We start from the raw sequence: 18679 nt of genomic DNA, 5'->3' as shown, positions 1-18679 counted from the left end.
AAGGTAGAACAGAGCCAGCCCTGATTGCTTATTTGTTAAAGTTCATTTCCTGGTCCCAGAACCACACAACTTGTCTGTCAGTAGCCATGCTGTGGTGGCAGCTCACAAAGAATAGACTAGAAGGACTTACAACTAGGCTATACAACCATGTTCTGGGGCTTTTGGGAGGAAGGAAAACAAGAGAGAGGAAGATTGGCAGCAGATGTCAGCTCAGGGTGAATTGTTCCCAGGGATAAAAAAAAAGGTCTGAGAAAGCAAGTTCTCTGCTAACATAAGTTTGAGAAAGAAGGGCAACCGATTCTTAGAATTTCTTAGAACCTCTATACTCAGGTGCATAGACAGTTACAAATACAGAGCCCTTGTGGGCAACATTTCCCAAACTTAGATGATTGTGAAATTCTTGAACCCTTTTAGATCCCAGAACATATAATGCCATGTGATGAACATTAATGTCCTTAGGAAACGGTTCTCTAGACCAGAGACCTCCAAACTTTTTGGACTTCCATCCCTTTCAGGAAAAATGTTTGAGCATTCAACTCTAAGACATATGTATTTATTTTTAAAGTATACACTACAGAATTATATAATTATAAAACATATACAAAATAAGGAATTGAAAAACATGAAATAAATAATTTTGAAAATCTTGCTAATTGTGAGGGCTTTATATTATCATTAGGTATTTTTAAAAGATAAAATATATACTTAGCACAAGATAATTTTGTTATGATAGTGGCTTTAAAAACATATTTTAAATTATTTTTAATTTTTTAAAAGTAATCTATCTTTTTGTCAGATCTGATTACGTTGTTGCTGTTTTTACCTTATATATGGCTACAAGATTATTCTAGGAGTACAAAGGATGTCAGCCCTGCCATTATTTTGTCATTCATTTGGGCTTACATGATATTTTCAATCCACGGTCTCTTTGTAGGAATCTTTTTAAGCCAAGTCAGTTCTGTGGTTGTTAGGTAAAACTAGGTAACGTAATCCATATGCATTTCCTTGTATGCTGAAAGGGAACCGGTGAGTGACGTCTCACTCTGCCCTCAGGGTACTTCAGAAATGGACGATGACTTGTGACTAGGGTTGGCTTCATGGGTGTGCAACCTGTACTGTGTTACAGGTCCCCACACTCAAAAGGGCCTTGCGCTTGGTCTAATGTTGCTGTCACTGTCTTAAAAATCTTTAATAGTTTTTGAGGAAGGGAACTCACATTTTCACTTTGCAGTGGGCCTCGAAAATTGTGTAGCTGGTCCTTGACCAGGGGTCTTATAAGGGCTCCATTATCAATTCAGCTATTAACCATTATTAAAACTCAAGTTCTTTCTTATTTTTAGTTAACAGTAAGGATAAATAGAAAGCTAACACTTTCCTTCTGTGTCTCAGGGTGTATACACGTGTACTGGCAATCGATTCTCTTGACATTAATCGAGATTGGTTGGCTCTCTTGGATAACGTAGAGGGTGGGACTGATCGGAATACTGTTTCCTTCTAGAGTCTGGAGTCAATCTTCAAATAACGAAAGTTGAAAAACATTTTGCCATACTCTGCATCTTTGTGGAACTGAACGCTGTAAAGACTATGTTCAAAAACGATTGTTAATAATTTCACACAAGTTAGTACTCAATATGTGCTATAAACTTCATATATTATGCCTGTTTTACCAGCCAGAGGAAAAGGTTGCAGTTGGGCAGGGGAATGGAAAGAACTGAATTTTGGAGTCAGAAAACTGAGTTCAGAATCCAGCCTTGCTAATTATTGGCTCTGTGACTTTGTTTAATTAACCTTTCTGAGCTAATTCTCCTTTGTAAAATAGCCGTGTCATACTTTTCACAAGTTGGTTGTCAGTATTAAATAAGAGAAAGTATCTAAAGCTCCAAGCGTACAGTAAATGCCCAGCATGCAGTCAATGGCTGACAAGATTCTGCTGGATTGTCTCCTTGCTGGAAAGCTGGTACTCAGAACCTCTCTTTCACCTGACTGCATTCCCAGGCGTTACGCTCTTTACTGTCTTTTCCCTGTGATGAAAAAAAGGAAAATGACCACACCTTGGCTCCAGTCCTCACAAATCAGCATTGCTTTGCACAAGAGTGGTGTCTTATTTTCTTCTATTACACTCGGGAGTGATTCCAGTGCTCATGTCTCAGCACATATTACAGTAGCCTCGGGCAGGGGTGGGGAGGTGGAGACCTCAGCAAAATATCACCAGTAAAATGCACCAGAGGGCCATGACCCAGACCCAGGAGAGAGCTTTGAGTTCCTTCACTGTCTCCCAAAAAACAGTTCATAGCAGCTCCAAGAGCTTTGAAAGAACTTTCTGAGAAAATGCTCCGCAGTGAAATAATATCCTGAGATAGTATCGGTGCTTCAAATAAGGGGTTCATCTGGATGAGCCCCTGCCCTTCCCTGTTCTTGAAATTTGCTGCGGTGAACTGCTAAGGCAGAAGAAGAAAAATAACTAATGTATTTTGTTGCCTAGTTTTTTGTCAGGCACTTTACATATGTTACATCCTTTAAACTTCACCACATAGGTTTTATGATCCCCCGGATGAGGAACCTGAACATCAGAAAAGTTTAATTCTTAAAGTAACGCGACTATCCCGGGTAGAAAGTAGGAGTGAGTTTTTGCTGCTCTCTGGCAGTAAGGCTTCATGGCAGAGGGAGCTTGGAAACTAGCAGTGCTCCGTGAGTTCAGCATGCCCCACGGGCAGTTTATGCCTGTCATTCTTTCCAGTGGAGACGCTGAGATTGGGACAGTCAGAAGCTGTACTTATCAAATGGGACTTCAAATTCAAATGTGGTTTTCCAAAAACACTAGAACTCGTAAATTTAAATGATTGTTGTTTTCAAAGAAATTATATTGTCTCAATCAATATATTTCTGCCAATAACGTTCACTGCGTGATGACATTTGAAAATACTCTTTTGAAATTACCCTAAGAAGTTTACTGGCACTTTCAATAGAATTTTACTATGTTATAACAACACTTAATTTCTTACCAAATTGAATTGTGTAACTTTATCGTCCACCTCCCTAATGCCTTCTGGATGTTTTCCAGATGAAATCTGTCCTTAAATGGTAAAGACTGGCTGACTGTAAGAATTAAATGAGACTAAGTCAACAAACATTTATTACGCAACTACTGCATGCCAGGCACTGTTACAGGCAAAGAGAATATAGCAGGGAATATGACAGAGTTCTGCCCTTTTAGAGATGACATTCCAGTAATGAGATGTTTGTGGAAACACTTTGTAATCCGTGAAGAAATAGATATTCCTAATAATGACCAAGAATTTCTGAAGACAGTCTCAATAGACAGTTCCCCCAAAATTTTGAGGTGTAGTCGCAATAGAAATGAATATAATAACCTCTTAACATGGTCAGTTTTCAGGACATGCTATTCAAATCAATTGTCAATTTGTATATATATATATTTTGAATGTTCAGGTATATTTTTTAAACATCAGGTATGTTTCCTATTACAATTGAGGGTGATTTTCTGTGACTATAACCTTAATTGCCTTTGGGAAAGTTCAAACTCAGAAATTCTACCAGATTATTGAGTTGCATTGAATAAACTTAAAGAACCCACATGGTACTAAATTTAGCCCAAACATTCAGATGAAATGTTAGAAGTTCTTGTCCAGTACCTGGATGTTTGAACATTTCAATGGTCAACTGCCTTATTGTTACAAATAAAGACCAGATACTTGACATAAAGTGGCCAAATGTTGGATGATTAAGAGAATCGCTAAACATACTTTAAATGTGCTGATACTGCGTAGATATGCTCATTCACAGATTTTGAAAATAAAATTAGCATCTGCATTCCAACAGCCATTATAATCAGAAAACTATTTATAAGAAAAATTACTCCGACCTAACAGGAAAGAGGAAACTCATAAACAAGTTTAAATAATCAAATTTGCCACTTTTTAATAATCACAGCAAGAAAGAACATAACACTTGGTGTTGAATAAGTATTTTTTAAAACAACTTGAAGCTACAAGAAGCCACATGAATTTAGAAAACTTCATGTTTGAAATGGTAAAAAATCATTCGTATACATGGTGAATTCTGTAATTCTCACTTAACTGTTTAACATTTGTTGAATTCAATATTACTTTTCGCTGTAACAGTATATATAGCTCCCCTTATAAGAAAAATCTCCACCCCATTCATTTATTTAACCACTGTTTCTTTGGTATCTAGGCACAGTATATTTTTTTACACCAGTGCATTCTGGATATTTTATCAAGTAAAGGAAATAATCAGCCCATCTGTTTTGTTAACTATTCAGCACTTCAGAAGATGGACTCTTTGGATGCCATGGAAGGTAATCAGAGACAATATGTACCCAATTCACGAATTTCCAACCTATAGCAGGAGCATCAATTTACTAATAACCATGTGTTGAAAATGTTTTAGAAATTTAGCTAATGCAGATGTCAGTTTTTTCATTTCTCTCTAACCAGAGTCAGGATAATAGCCTTTCTGTCTGAACTATATTCTTGCAGGGAAACATTTCAAACTTTTGAACTGTTAACTTCAATTCTCTCCCGTGACATGTTACTTTATCTTATAGGTGATGTTGAGCTTGAATGGGAGGAAACCACGATGTAAATATTCAGACCAAAGATTACAACTGGAAGATATTTTCAAATCACAGGGGCCAAAATTATCCCCTCCTTCTTCTGAATTGAAATTGCAACCTTAAAGAAATCTCTGTGCTCTCCTTACTGTGCCTTACTAAATGGATTGACATTTTATGAATAGTTCTAGGAAATAGCTAACTCAGGATAGTTATTTATTTTATACAGAATAAATATTATGCACTTAAAATGTGTAAGAAAGACATCCCAGAGATTTTTTAAGTCTTTCATACTTTTGGAGTGAGCCAAATATAAAATTATTATTATACTAGCATTAATGTTTCCATGTGAATTTTCCCTACGTATTGAATTTAATCTCGAACAAAAGTTGTAAATGTTGATTCAGTAGTGTTATTTTGGCCTCCAGGGTGTTGACGTTTCTTGTGGATAACTTCCAGGACTGTCATAATGATCTGTACTTCCATGTATGCCCCTGTGTTTTGAATCCTCTGTTTTATGAGTGCTGAGATGTCATCTCATGATCTCGAACAGCTGAACAGTAACCCCTGACACTGCAGGGATTACTTACCCTTTATACAACACACAGTAGCTCTTCTGGGACACTTAGGGCTATTTTGATTGCATTGTGATCTTTAGTTTGAGAAAACAAAAAGAAAAATTAAACAGTGCAATTGCTCCTATAAACTACTTTTCTAGCCTGTTCACATTTGTATGTTTTCAGGCACAAGCTGTACCACTATATTGTATATATAAATACGTAGTTAAATGTATCAGAGTATTTGTCCATTAGATACATATTCAACCTAATATTAATGATTTTGAAGGATTTCTTCAGCAGAAATATATGAAAACAAATAAAAACGTGTAATGTGTTGCAGGCTTGTAAACTAATGATGTGCTGCTGTGGTGCCAACAGAGACTTCTGAACAGATTACATAAAATGGTCTTTATTTCACTTCCTAAGGTTGATTATTGAGGCGTGCATGTGGTGGAATTGAAAACCAAATTAATCAGGATGTAGCAAATTAGAGATTTTTTAAAAAGAAAATCTTTAAACCTCCATTTTGTTAGATAGTGACAATCTACTAAGTAAGTTTTGAACTATGTGAAATTATTTTGTCATAATTTCAATTAAGCGTCACAAAATGAAATAGTATTAATCATTCTTTTTTTTTCTATAATGAAAATTATACCTTATGCTTATTTCTGCTAGAATATACATATAGAAAATGTGATGGCCAATAAAATTGAATTTTAAGGAATTGAGTTACTTTGCAGCATGATTTCAGAGGTCCTTACAAATATAAATTTGAATTTGTATCACATATTGAGATATAATTGATAATTATCTTAATACAATATAATGAAGTATATTATATATAAGTACAATATAATAGTACAATATAAATAGTTAAGATATAATTATTTCCCGAGGTACCTATAGATAGTAAGTAATTTTCAAATCAAATTCATTATCTTGGAAATTAAATCCTTTAGTCTTACATGCAGTCCTACTTCCTGTTTTTTCATAGCAAGGAAGTGTAAATACATACGATCCACTACTGTTCCAACCAACAAGTTTACTCTATAGAAAGTTATAGAAAACAATAAGAAATGATGAGAACTCTAAAAGATTCAAGCTGGAATTAGAGCTTCGTCAGTTTGCTTCATGTCTCAGTCATTGAAAATGTGTGGCAAGCCAGTATTTATGAATGTGGGTTTTTGTATTCATGGAAGAGAAATAACAGCCTATGAGAAGTAATGATGAGTTACTTTTTAATGTGTTAAATAATAAAATAAATATTCAATCTACAGGCCATTCTATTTGCTATAATAGCTGTATAAAACAGATGTGTGCAACATAGAGTTTCACATTTGCCCCATATGTATATGCATATGTGCATCTATAAAACAGAGTTTTAACATAAGGCCTCCTCTAAAACAATGCTTATCAGGCTTTAATGTGTGTGCAAATCACCTGCAGATTGTACTAAAAATGCAAATGCTGCTTCAGTAGATGTAGGGTAGGACCTGAGATTCTTCATTTCTAGTAAGTACTCAAGTTGGAAGACTGCTGCCTCGTCTCAGGCCATATTATCAAGCAGCAAATCTCTAGAAGACCTTGGTCAGGATCAGAATTATTTCTTGTCCATCTGAAATTATTTGAAACATGTTTGAAAAGATTTGGCTTCATTATCAGAAAAAAATTATCGCAGAACACCTGTTAAATGTACACAGCTCACTAGCTATATCACGAAATTGTAACTGAAATTGAATCGAAACTCACTTATTAATGAGAGCTAAATTTTCTCTTAATTATATTGTGAAAGGGCTAGTCTATAGCCATGTTCTATAGGTGGCTAGTAAGTGCAAATTAAAATAATGAGGAACATCTGTAACATTTTTAGATCAGATTTGTCAAAATACGTTGAAGCACATGTACAATAAATGAGCAACATGTGTTTCATCTGATCCAAATGAAACTGGAGCCTCTCAGAATGGTTTGCCAGAGACCAGAGCAGCTGTGGGTATCACCTCTACTTTCATCCTGTTTTAAAACGCATAATTTTCGTCTTTCAGTTTATAGGTGAAATGTATAATAAGTCTTTTGAAAAAAGCTAATTAAACCTTGCCCTCTTCGTAAAGGGGATGGTGATCCTCTCTCCACATCTGGTACCAAACAGTAGATTTTTAAAATGGAATTTAAGTTTCGTAAAGTATTCTATTCGTCCATGGCATTATGGTGATAAGTCCGTTTTCATGGACAGACTTTTAGAAAACTCACAGTGAAAGTTTTAGTGAAGGCTGGAACACAAAATGATCTGAAATACTCAACTGAGTGGTATTAAAAATTGAAAATATGGGGGGAAAGTTTATAAAGTTTATAATCTTGACAAAACAGCTTTCTTTCTTAGGACAAGTAATATTTCATGGTAAATGACTTCATAAATATACACAGAGTTTCCATGTAGAATCAGGACTCATATGCCCACCAGCTCATGAAGATGTTTTGAGGAATAGATTAGATCACACATATGAAAGTGTTTCAAAAAGTACAACGACCTCTACAAAGTTAAGATAATCTTTTACCCAGGCTGGTCAGTATGTAATGGTTATCAGTAAGATAATGCTTCTCATTTTAAGATTGCATTGTACTTTGTGATATTAGTACCATATTTGTATGCACAGATTGAAGAGAAAATTATGGCAGTTATATTGACTTCTGTTAAATAAGATCATTGGTATTTCCTTTTTTCATGAATGATTAAGAATATTCTCAAGGAATTTTGGGCTAAAATGAACAGAGTCATGTACACAAATAACAAAGTGTGATTTGGAAAACAAGTCAAGAAAATTTCCATTTCGAGTGTTTCAACTGAACATTCTGAATCAGTGTCTGCAATATAGTCATTTGAAAATAAAATTGCAACTTCATGGAAAGTGATGAAAAGGATTATTCTCCCCTCTTAACAAGACAGTCTTTCTAGAGTCACAAACTTATTTTAAATTTTACTGACAGTATTCTTGGATTAGGAAGTCATTTTAGTAAATTACAAACTTTTTTGAGTACTTTTACATCCATCATCCTTAATCTCTACAAAATCCTTTAAGACCTGCAGGGCCCCCTATTACAGATAAATATAATGAAAGCTTAGTCACTGTGCCTGAGACCACATTTAATAAGGATGGGAGCTGCATATGATAATAAAGTTACTGAAAGTCAGTGATAAAGATAAAATTTTTAAAGGCAACAGGCAAAATAGAGATCTTTTCAGGGGCTCAAAGATAAGAAAATATGCTAGCTTCTATTCAGAAACAGTGCAAACCAAGGGACAATGGAATGACATATTCAAAGCACTGAAAGTATCTCCTAAACCTGAGTAAGGCCACCTACAAAAAAGCTAGAGCTAATATTATACTTAATGGTGACATATTGAAGGGATTCACCCTGAAATAAAGAAAAAGGCAAAATGCCCACTTTCATAACTTCTATTCAACATGGTACTGGTGTTCCTAGTCATTACAATAAGACAAGAAAAAGAAATAAAAGGAATAAGGTTTGTGAAGGAAGGAACAAAACTGTCTAAATGAGTATAAAGTATAATCTTGTATGAGGAAATTTCTGAGAAATGATGCCAAAAAAGCTGCCAGTTGTAATAAATAGCTTTAAAAAGGTTACAGGATATAAAGTCAAGATAAAAAAATCAATTTTATTTCTACATACTATCAATGAACAACTGGACATTGTAATTAAAAATACCACTAACAATAGCATAGATGAACATGAAATGCTTAAGAATAAATTTAACAAAATATGTGCAAGATCTATACACTAAAAACAATATTGATCAAAAGAAGTAAAGAAGACTGAAATAAATTTTTTAAAATGCAAGTCCATCAACTCAAAAACTCAATATTGTTAAGATGTCAGTTCTTCCCATATTGTTTTATAGATTCAATGGAATATCAATCTTAATATTTAAGGCTTTTCTTTCCAGAAATCGATAAATTGGTTTTATAATTTATATAGAAATGTTGCAACAGACCTAGAATAGCCAAAAAGATTTTTGAATAGAGCACAATTGAATATTTACACTATAGATATACAGTATTTCTCTTTAAAGGAAAAAATAGAAAGTCAAAAAGTAAATCCACACATAGCTGGCCAACTTGTTTTCAACAAAAATGACTAAGTAATTAAATGGGGAAAAGATGGCCTTTCCAATAAATGGTGTTGAAACAACTGGATATTGATTTGGAAAAATATGAACATTCATCTCTAGCTCATGTAACAAATACAAAAATTAACTTGAAAATGGAGCATAGATCTAAATGTTAAAGTTAAAACTATAAAGTTTATAGAAAAACACTAAGAGAAAATCCTCATGACCTTGGGATAGGCAAAGATATCTTAGAGTACAGAAAAATGAAATATAAAAGAAAAATTGATAAATTATACTTAGTCAAAATTATAACCTTCTGATCTTCAAAAGACACTATAGAGAGAATGAAAAGTCAAGCCACAGGCTGGGAAAATGGGAGAAAACATTCACAATTCATGTGTCAAGATACAAGTCCCAGGACTTGTATCCAGAATACATGCATATTTACAGAATAATACACACACACAAACACACACACACATATGACCAATACATGAAAAGATGCTCAACATCATTAGTCATCAAGGAAATGAAAATTAAAATCAGAATGAGGTAATCATACCAATAGAATGATTAAAATTAAAAGGACTGGAAATATCAAGTCATGCTGGCAAGGATTTTGAGCAGCTGGAACTGGAATTATATGATACATCACTTTGGAAAACGGTTTGGTAGTTTCTTATAAAGCTAAACATAACACCATATTACCATATTACCCAGCATTACCACTCCCAGTCATTTATCCTCAAGAGAAATTAAAATATATTTCCAGAAAGTGTTTCCATGAAATATTTAATATATTATTAAAATACATTAATAATGCTCTTAGCAGCTTTATTCATAACAACCTCAAAATGGAAAAGAGTCCTAATACCCACCAACGAGAATGAATAAATAAGTTGTGGCATATTTAGATAATGAAATACAGCTTGGCAATAAAATGGAAATGAGCTATTGATATACTTAAGAACAGGGAAAATCCTCAAAATCATTATGTTGAGTGAAAGACAGACACAAGGGAATACATCGTGTACTGTACATACTGCTTCCATTTATATGAAGCTCTGGAAGTGGTTCAACTAATCTGTAGTGAGAGACGTCAAATCAGTGATTACCTTGGGTGGGCTATGTGTGGTGATTGACTGCAATAGGAAAAGGGGACTTTCTGGGGTGATGTGTGTGGTCTATATCTTGAATGGAGTGATATTTGCATGAGTATACTCATTTGTCAAAATGCTTTAAATTGTGTACGTACGATGAGTGCATTTTATTTCATGTAAATTATAATCCAATAAAGTTGATTTAAAAAAATAAAAGGAAGGGCTGGCCCAGTGGCATAGTGGTTAAGTTTGTGTGCTCTGCTTTGGTGGCCCGAGGTTCACAGGTTCAGATCCTGGGCGTGGACCTACACACCGCCCATCAAGCCATGCTATGGCGGCATCCCACATATAAAATAGAGGAAGATTGGCACAGATGTTAGCTCAGTGCCAATCTTCCTCACAGAATGAATAAATAAATGAGAGGATAATGAAAAAATAGTCTCAAGATATTTACAGTATTCCATTTACATAAAGTAGTACATATTTTTATGGCTTCGTTCATTATAGTATATATAGAAAATCATGAGTGGGAATGTAAGTCTGACATCAGTATCAGGGTTCCTCTGACAGGGGAGGAATGCACATAGGGAGATGGATTGCCATGGAATCAGGGGGCTGAAGGGTCTCAAACACATTTGTAAGTTTTGTTTTAAAATTTGAAGCAATAAGGCGACACAGATTTGTTAAGGCTAAGTAAAGAGTAAAAATATATTTATTATATTATCCTTTAAAGTTTTCTTTGTGTTTGAAAGATTTCATAATTTAAAAAGCATGAGTAAATCTTGAACTTTAAAAATTTATTTAAATAACTTTAATAATTTATAAAATGTTTATGAATTACTTTCACAAATCTATCAGCGCCCTGCTCTCCTGCTTGAAGGAGTAGAAAATGGAGAGAACTATTTACTTACTTTTTTTATTCACTTACTTCATTCCCAAACCACTAACAATCGGTGTTTTAAACATAAAAATAAAACTTGACATGCTCTGAGTGCTTTCCACAGAATTCACTGAGTTCTTACTCACTTCGTATTTATAACCGGGTGAATTGCCGTGGAAGATATGATGAATTCATTCGCTGGGCTCATTCTGGAACACAGAGTTTCATCGATCTGAGGGCACCACATTCATAAAGAAGATGCATGCCAACAGGATTAACAACTACACCCTGGGCTGCTGCATCAGAAAGCTTACATACTGTACAATTAAAATTGTGATATGAATAATTTGCATAAAATAGACTATTATAAATTTATTTACTGTAGTTAATAGCTTTCTTTATTGACTCGTTACTATGTATCAGGCCCTTCTATGAGGACTTTACAAATATGAATTAATTAATCTTCCAATAATTCTTGGAAGTGGGTGCCACTATCTGCCTGTTACAGATGAGAAAACAAAAGCAAAAAAATGTTAAGCAACTTACCCAAAGTTACACATGAAGTAAGTGAAAAAGCTTAGAATTGAACCGGAAGTTTGATTTCAGAGTTTGCAGTATTAGCCACCATATCCCGTTATATCACCTAGAGACCACCAGATATATAATATCTTTGATCTTACCTACTTGGACATAGAACATACACATGAACTCTAATTATTCCCATCTTCAAGAACAGAAGTTTCCTGAAATTGTCTAAAATAGGCCACTTTATGCAAATTATTCATGTCACATAGTCAGCGAGTGATAGTACGAGCCTTTGAATTCAGGTTTCTAGCCCAGTATTCTGTCTTTTCCAATATTGTGTTATTTTCTGCCTCCTCCAACATATATTTGGTCCACAGCAAATTGTATTGTTTATTTGCTTTTCCAATTCCCTGCAACTCATTGCCAGATTTATCTCCCTAGCTCTCAGCTCTGATCATTTCACTAATCTGTTCATTAGCCTTTCATTGACTGTTGAATTAAACTCCTAACAAGTGCTTTTCCCACAATATTACTCTTATTTTCCTTACCCAAGCCAACCTAGAATACTTGCTGCCTACTGAAATGCATTCTACCTATTGCCAGTACCATGCTCTGGCTCTGACATTTTCCTCAACACTTCTTATCCACTGGCATTCCCCACTTAGTTCAGCTGCTTGTGAACAGGACTAAATTTTTCTCATGATTTTAACCACGTAGCATTTAGCATAACATCTTATACATGAGATAAACCCAAACAAATATGTTCAATTGAAAGTTTTCCTTAGCACAGGTAAAATAATGTTGCCTATCTGGCGGTGTACTTTCCTACCAATACGCACATGCTAAAATGTCTTTGCAATCCAGGAGCAAAGAAACACTGCTGGGTCAGAGGTAAATGATGGTGGGAGAGCAGGGAAAACTGGCCTACAGTAATGTACCATTGGTTCAGGAGAGTCGGGTATCCAGAATGAAATCAAGATCTTGATAGTACGCAGAAAAATTTCTAAACAACTGAAGTCGACAAAAAGGTGTCTGTACAGTTGGGCAACTTACTTATTAAAAAGTAGTTCACCAACAGTATTTTTTTTCTTTTATTATAGACATTTCAACAAACTTGGTTTCACAGTTCACAGCAGTTTGGAACCAGCAAAGCTAATGGTTTATATCCTCATGTTGTGCACACAGGCGAACACACACACACACTCACACTCATACCTTTCTATTAAAAGCACATAGGCCTTCAAAACATAAAAATTCTGAACCATTTATTGAAATCCAACATATTTCAGTAGCCACTGGATAGAACAAAAATAAATATTACAGCCAAAGTCCTCTTTAATAAAACATATTTGTTCTCTTTAAATTACATTATATTTACTATTTAAGGAGACAGGTATGGGTTTAACACGTTTTTTTAAAGACCTCATCAAAACTAATTAGACTAAAAAGGCAGGGTGAGGCGGTTTCAGAAGAAACCTGGAACAAGATACCCCGCAGGGGTGAGGCAGGTGCTGGAGATGCAGAGGCGGGTCTGGATTCAGGTCTGGATTCAGCTGCCAACGTGCACACGCACAGAGGCAGACACTGGGTCCAGACAGGACAGTAATGAGCAACAGGTGGCAAACCAGGCTAGCTGGACACACGAGGGGGGACTAGTAAGAGGTAGCATATCATAACAAGCAGGTGGAGCAAGGCTAAGAGGATCCAGGAACTGGCTCAATACAGATCCAAGAAAAGCCAGAGACAGGGAAGTGGGTCAGCAGGGAGCAGGATCCTACTCGCCAGCTAGATTCAGAAACAACTCACTTCCTCAGGGACAGACACAGAGTAGAGAGAGCTAGGCAGGTTTCAATGACCTCTCATTTCCTGAAGATACAGATGATGATGATGATGATGATAGAGAGAGAGACACACATATGCATCTCCATATCTCTCTTTCACAGTGCATGAGTACTAAATAAATGGTAACTGAATGAATGAATAAATAATTTAAATAGGGTACTAGACAGATTTTAGAGGCAAAAAATTTCTCAAACTCAGGTACCAAAAATGTATACCACTAATCTAACCAAAGCATTAATAACAAAAACAAACATAACAGAAGTCAAAATTGCTACTATCTGGTACAAACATATTTCATATCCAGAAGACATAAATAAGCAGACTGAAAAACTCCATAAGTAATAACAAATTCTCTAATGCAGGTGGCCACAGCATAAATATACAAGATCATAAACCACCAATTAATGAGTGAGAAGATATAATGGGAAAAATTAGTTTACTTATAATATCCGAGCTATTATAAAATACCAAGAGGTTAAACTTACAGGGCATTTCTGAAGCAAACCTTAAAACAGGGAAATTTAAAATACAGTTGATTTTTCTTGGTAAGAGAAGCCTATTATAAAAACATTGTTCTTCTCAAACTACTTCATAGATTTTTATGCCAATTTAAAAATCTTAGTAGTATTAAATTATTTCAAATTTGTAAAAACTTAAGTCCATCTGGAAGAAAAAATAACTGAGAAGTAGGTTAAAATTTTTTGAGTAGTAAGAGTGATGAGGGGAGAACTTCTCTCTCAAGTATTAAAATGTTTATCTAAATGAAGTTAAAGTGTATTATTGATAGGAGAAGCAAGCAATACCTCAAGGAAACAGACAATTTTTTCTAACACAGACCATCTTATAAGATTTTAGTATGTCAGTAAGGAACTATCTCCCAGCAATGGAGAAAAGATAGGTTATTCAGTTAAAGATATAGGAAAAGTGGCTGCTAAAAAAAAAAATGAAAGAGGTCGGCCCGGTGGCATAGCAGTTAAGTTTGCATGTTCTACTTCGGCAGCCAGGGGTTCTCCGGTTTGGATCCCGGGTGCGGACATGGCACTGCTTGGCAAGCCATGCTGTGGCAGGCATCCCACATATAAAGTAGGGGCAGATGGGCACGGATGTTAGCTCAGGGCCAGTCTTCTTCAGCAAAAAGAAGAGGATTGGCAGCAGATGTTAGCTCAGGGCTAATCTTCCTCAAAAAAAAAAAAAATGAAATCATGCTAAATTTAACCCCCTCACCATAACCCAAAATGAATTTTGGAGTGAATAAATGTTAGTTTGTTGCATGGCCTTGTTTCTCTTTAAGACCATAAATAGTTTCAGGATAATCGCTCACCCAACTTCTAATGTCCAGTGGGTCCTACCACCCCAACATGAAACGTTTATATTTTCTCCACAATTTATAAGAATTCGGAGATGTATGTACCAAAAACAAAACCTGAACTATTAGGCTACTTTGAGTGACTTTACTTCCCAGTCCAATAAATTTAGTTAAAGTAGCACGTAACATAATCCGTCATAACTAGGAAGGACCTTATTCCCAGAACTGAGTTTCCCAGATAATTGAAACTAATCATTTGGAGCAGCTACCTGGTTCCTTGCTCCCACAACCCTCATCTCTGTATGTCAGAAGCAACTCAATTTAACCAGAAAGCTCAGCCTCACCCCAAACTCCAGAAAGAATTTAGTCCTTATCCAAGGAAATTTAAGGTATGTTCCTTCAATACTGCTGAGTCAGCGTCAAGAGATTTTGCTGCAAATGTGGTACAGGCCTTGTTTCCTGATCCCAAAATAAAGATTCTGTCTTATTTACCAGATATGCTAGTTCTAGTTCTGCCTAAGATCCTACTTTTATTTGATTTTCTTAAATCATGTTCACTTGATGTTCTCATTACAAAAGTAGAGAATGCATATTGTAGAATTTTTTTAATTACAGAAAAATCTTTAAAAAATTTTATATCAACCAAATTTCCAGTACATAAGGATAACTATTATTAACAATTTGGAGCAGTACCTTCTAGTCCTTTTTTTCTGATCATGGTCACCAAAAGAAATGCATCAAGATTTCACAAAAGTACCTAATAAGATAATTGGGGACTTTATGGTGTTGGTTTGAAGTGTGTCCATTTTGCTTTCAAAGCCTGGGCTTGAATTATATGTAATTTAGAACAAATACGTAATACGAATTCATTCAAAAATCCCCTAAAGTCAGTTGAAAGGAAAGGCCTGCGCTGCTAAGTTTTCCATTATTATGGGTTCTTTTCTAAGGAGTTTATTGGATCACTATTTTTTTAAATGTGTTTACTACCTTAATCTCAATTTTTAAAAAATTTCCTTAAATTTTTTGCGTACTGAATACAATTTAACTCTACTAAACGGGAATTTATTACTTGATTTTTAAAAGAAACTCCACATAAGTGAGCAAAGTTGACATTATTGTGACATGGGATAGTTTGTACTGCACTCTCATGGTTTTCATAACATAACAAGGTAGGTGGTCACACACCAAGAAGAATGTCATTGTGTCAACTTCTAAAGGAAAAGACATCATGATTTAAGAGATGTTCATGCAAATTTAATTCCAATAAAGAATTCTTCATAAAACAAACAATACACGGGGACGAGTGATTGATCCTAACATTTTTTTCCTACTTGTTTTCACCTTAAATTACAAAGTGAAGATTTGGGGGTGATATTAACTCTTAGAGGTATTGTGAAAAAGTAATTAGTGTATCCAATGAATTTCAAATTTTAAATGATAATTTGAAATGGCTCATAGTAAGTACACAATAAATATTGGCATTTATCATCATTTCTTTATCATATGAATATTTTACAGTATTTATCATATGGATTTTACAGTAATTGAATCATCATTTTATTTCTTCTTGACATTGTATTCTAGAATTTATGTTTTAATGTAGAACTTTACTGAAGAAAACCACTTGTGTTATATAGAGTAACCAATGCTATTCATAATTTAAATGATATTTATTTATACTAATATAAAATCATTTAAGCATGTGTATTTTCAGGGAAATTTATCCTTGCTAAAAGCCAAGATCTAGTCTTATTTGAAATAAAAAATATTTGTTTTATATTGGAGATTTCATTGATCTTCCTTTCACTTAGTAAGTTAAAATTAAAGGTGGGTTTTTAATTAGTTACTAGCTTTTCTTTTAGCTAACTTAAGTGGATCTATCAGTTACCAAGAATTTAATAGGCATTGGGCAGTGTGCCAAATCAGGGGTTCCCAAGTTTGGCTGCATATTAAAATCACCTAGTGTTTTCAAGCTTCCCAGCGATTCTAACGTGAAACCAAGATTAAAAACCACTGGGCTAGACACACTTAATCCCATCAACAATTCTGTTAGCACTTGCAGAAATACTCTACTTCAGTTGGGCTGCAGTGGATTATGGGAATCACAGGAGTGCAAATTTTAACAAGCTCTGCTAGGGGTTCTGATACAATTGATCCCAAGATCACTTCTTAAAATAAACCTTGAGGTCTGATTATTTCAATAGCACTTATACAGATAACTGTGATCATCTCAAAGTCCTTTTATAAAAGGGCTACACGTATGTAACATTTAAGATACCATTTTCTTTAAACGAGGATTTACCAGACTAAAAAAGTTTTACGAAATTAAGTTATTTTAAGGTAAATTAAAATATTTTTATTACTATGAAGCCAAGACTTTATGAAGAAGAAGGTTGAAGGATACAAGAGGGAAGTTAAGAATTACAGTTTCCCATGCTGGGTGCCATGGTGTTCTGACTACCTTCAGGTACCCAGGAAACCCTGAGGTTCAGGAGGTAAAAAGGTAGCAACACAGACCAGCTTCTGGAGTGTCCTGAGAAGTGGCCAAGGGTAAGGTAACCATTTGTCTTGAGGCTCTCACCCTTACGGGTCCAGCTGGGTGAAATAATGACTCTCATTGACACAGAGTCCAGGAACACCAAGGACGGCCAGGTATTCTGGAGCTAGGTGACTAGGAACAAGAAACTCACCAATACTTTCAAAACGAGCAACCAGTAGACAGTCATATTCTCTGAAAAACATAGCATGAGTGCCTGAACTCAGTTTATTCTAATTTAGTTGTGACAGCCAGATTTAGCAATTAATTACTTAGACTTAGTACCTAAGGCTTAGCAATTTCAGCTACAAAAAGAAAAGTCTTGCTATAAAATATTTTTTTTTGAGTCGAGAGCTTCTGGTCCCATAAAGTTTCCAAGAATTTCCACGAAAACAAAAGTTGGAGAACTACATTCAAAGAGAGTAAAGGAGCATTGTATCTTGCCCTGATCTAGATACACATCTTTTGGCCAAAGCACCAATAAATTTAAACAAATCCCAAGTAGAAATAGAAATGAATATCTAATAAGGAAAAATGTCATTTCATCTCAGAGAAGACCAATGAGGGTTTTGACGATTATCACTCTCATTTATTCACTCAGCAAAGATGACATAGTACCTGTTATCCACCAGGTAGTCTTCTAAGCACTGAGGATTACACAGCTCCTGCCCTATGGGGTGGGTGGTATGGACCAACAAGCCTCATAGGGCAATGTGGTAAGTGCTGGGTTATTAATAATCATAGAAACAGATACTGTAATCAGTATGAGATATGCGAAAAGAGACAGGTGTGAAAAATGGGTATGGTTTGATGATCCATACTCCACAGACAGTCTGCGTGAGAATCTTTCTTTATGGTCATCTACTTTGAAGGAGGAGCGTATAAGACACAACTTCAAATCTTCCAAGCTTCCTGTGACTGTGGTTTTCCACCAAATTTTACTCCCAAGGAAGCATCCCATTAGAAAATGTACTTTACCTCAAGGCCTTTTTGTGTCAATCCAGTAATACTGAGCATTTTAAATAATCCCAAATTATGTTTTGATTTTCAAAACATTGTGATTTTTCTTAAAGAATTGGTTTAGATGGAAGTCTAGTGGTCAATTCTGAACTCCCAATGAGTTCACAACCCTAGGTTTCCCCTCTGGCCTCTCCTCTCTCTCTCCTCTCCCTCTTTTCCTCCCAGCTCTCCCCGTTTCCCTCTCCTCTCT

General features: G+C 35.1%; 1 protein-coding gene across 1 annotated transcript in view; it reads left to right on the top strand.

Moving 5' to 3' along the window:
- The window catches only part of PTPRQ (protein tyrosine phosphatase receptor type Q), a 196858-nt gene extending 191785 nt beyond the window's left edge, over positions 1 to 5073 (top strand). The window contains exons 44-45 of the mRNA XM_046646540.1: positions 4216 to 4339; positions 4589 to 5073. Of these exons, the coding sequence (XP_046502496.1) occupies positions 4216 to 4339; positions 4589 to 4626 (162 nt within the window). The 3' untranslated portion in view covers positions 4627 to 5073. The remainder of the gene's footprint in view (positions 1 to 4215; positions 4340 to 4588) is intronic.
- The last annotated feature ends 13606 nt before the right edge of the window (positions 5074 to 18679 follow it).

This window comes from Equus quagga, chromosome 19, assembly GCF_021613505.1.
Source record: "Equus quagga isolate Etosha38 chromosome 19, UCLA_HA_Equagga_1.0, whole genome shotgun sequence".
NCBI lineage: Eukaryota > Metazoa > Chordata > Mammalia > Perissodactyla > Equidae > Equus > Equus quagga.
Note: the sequence above shows the minus strand (reverse complement) of the source record. Positions and strands in the feature narration are given on the sequence as shown.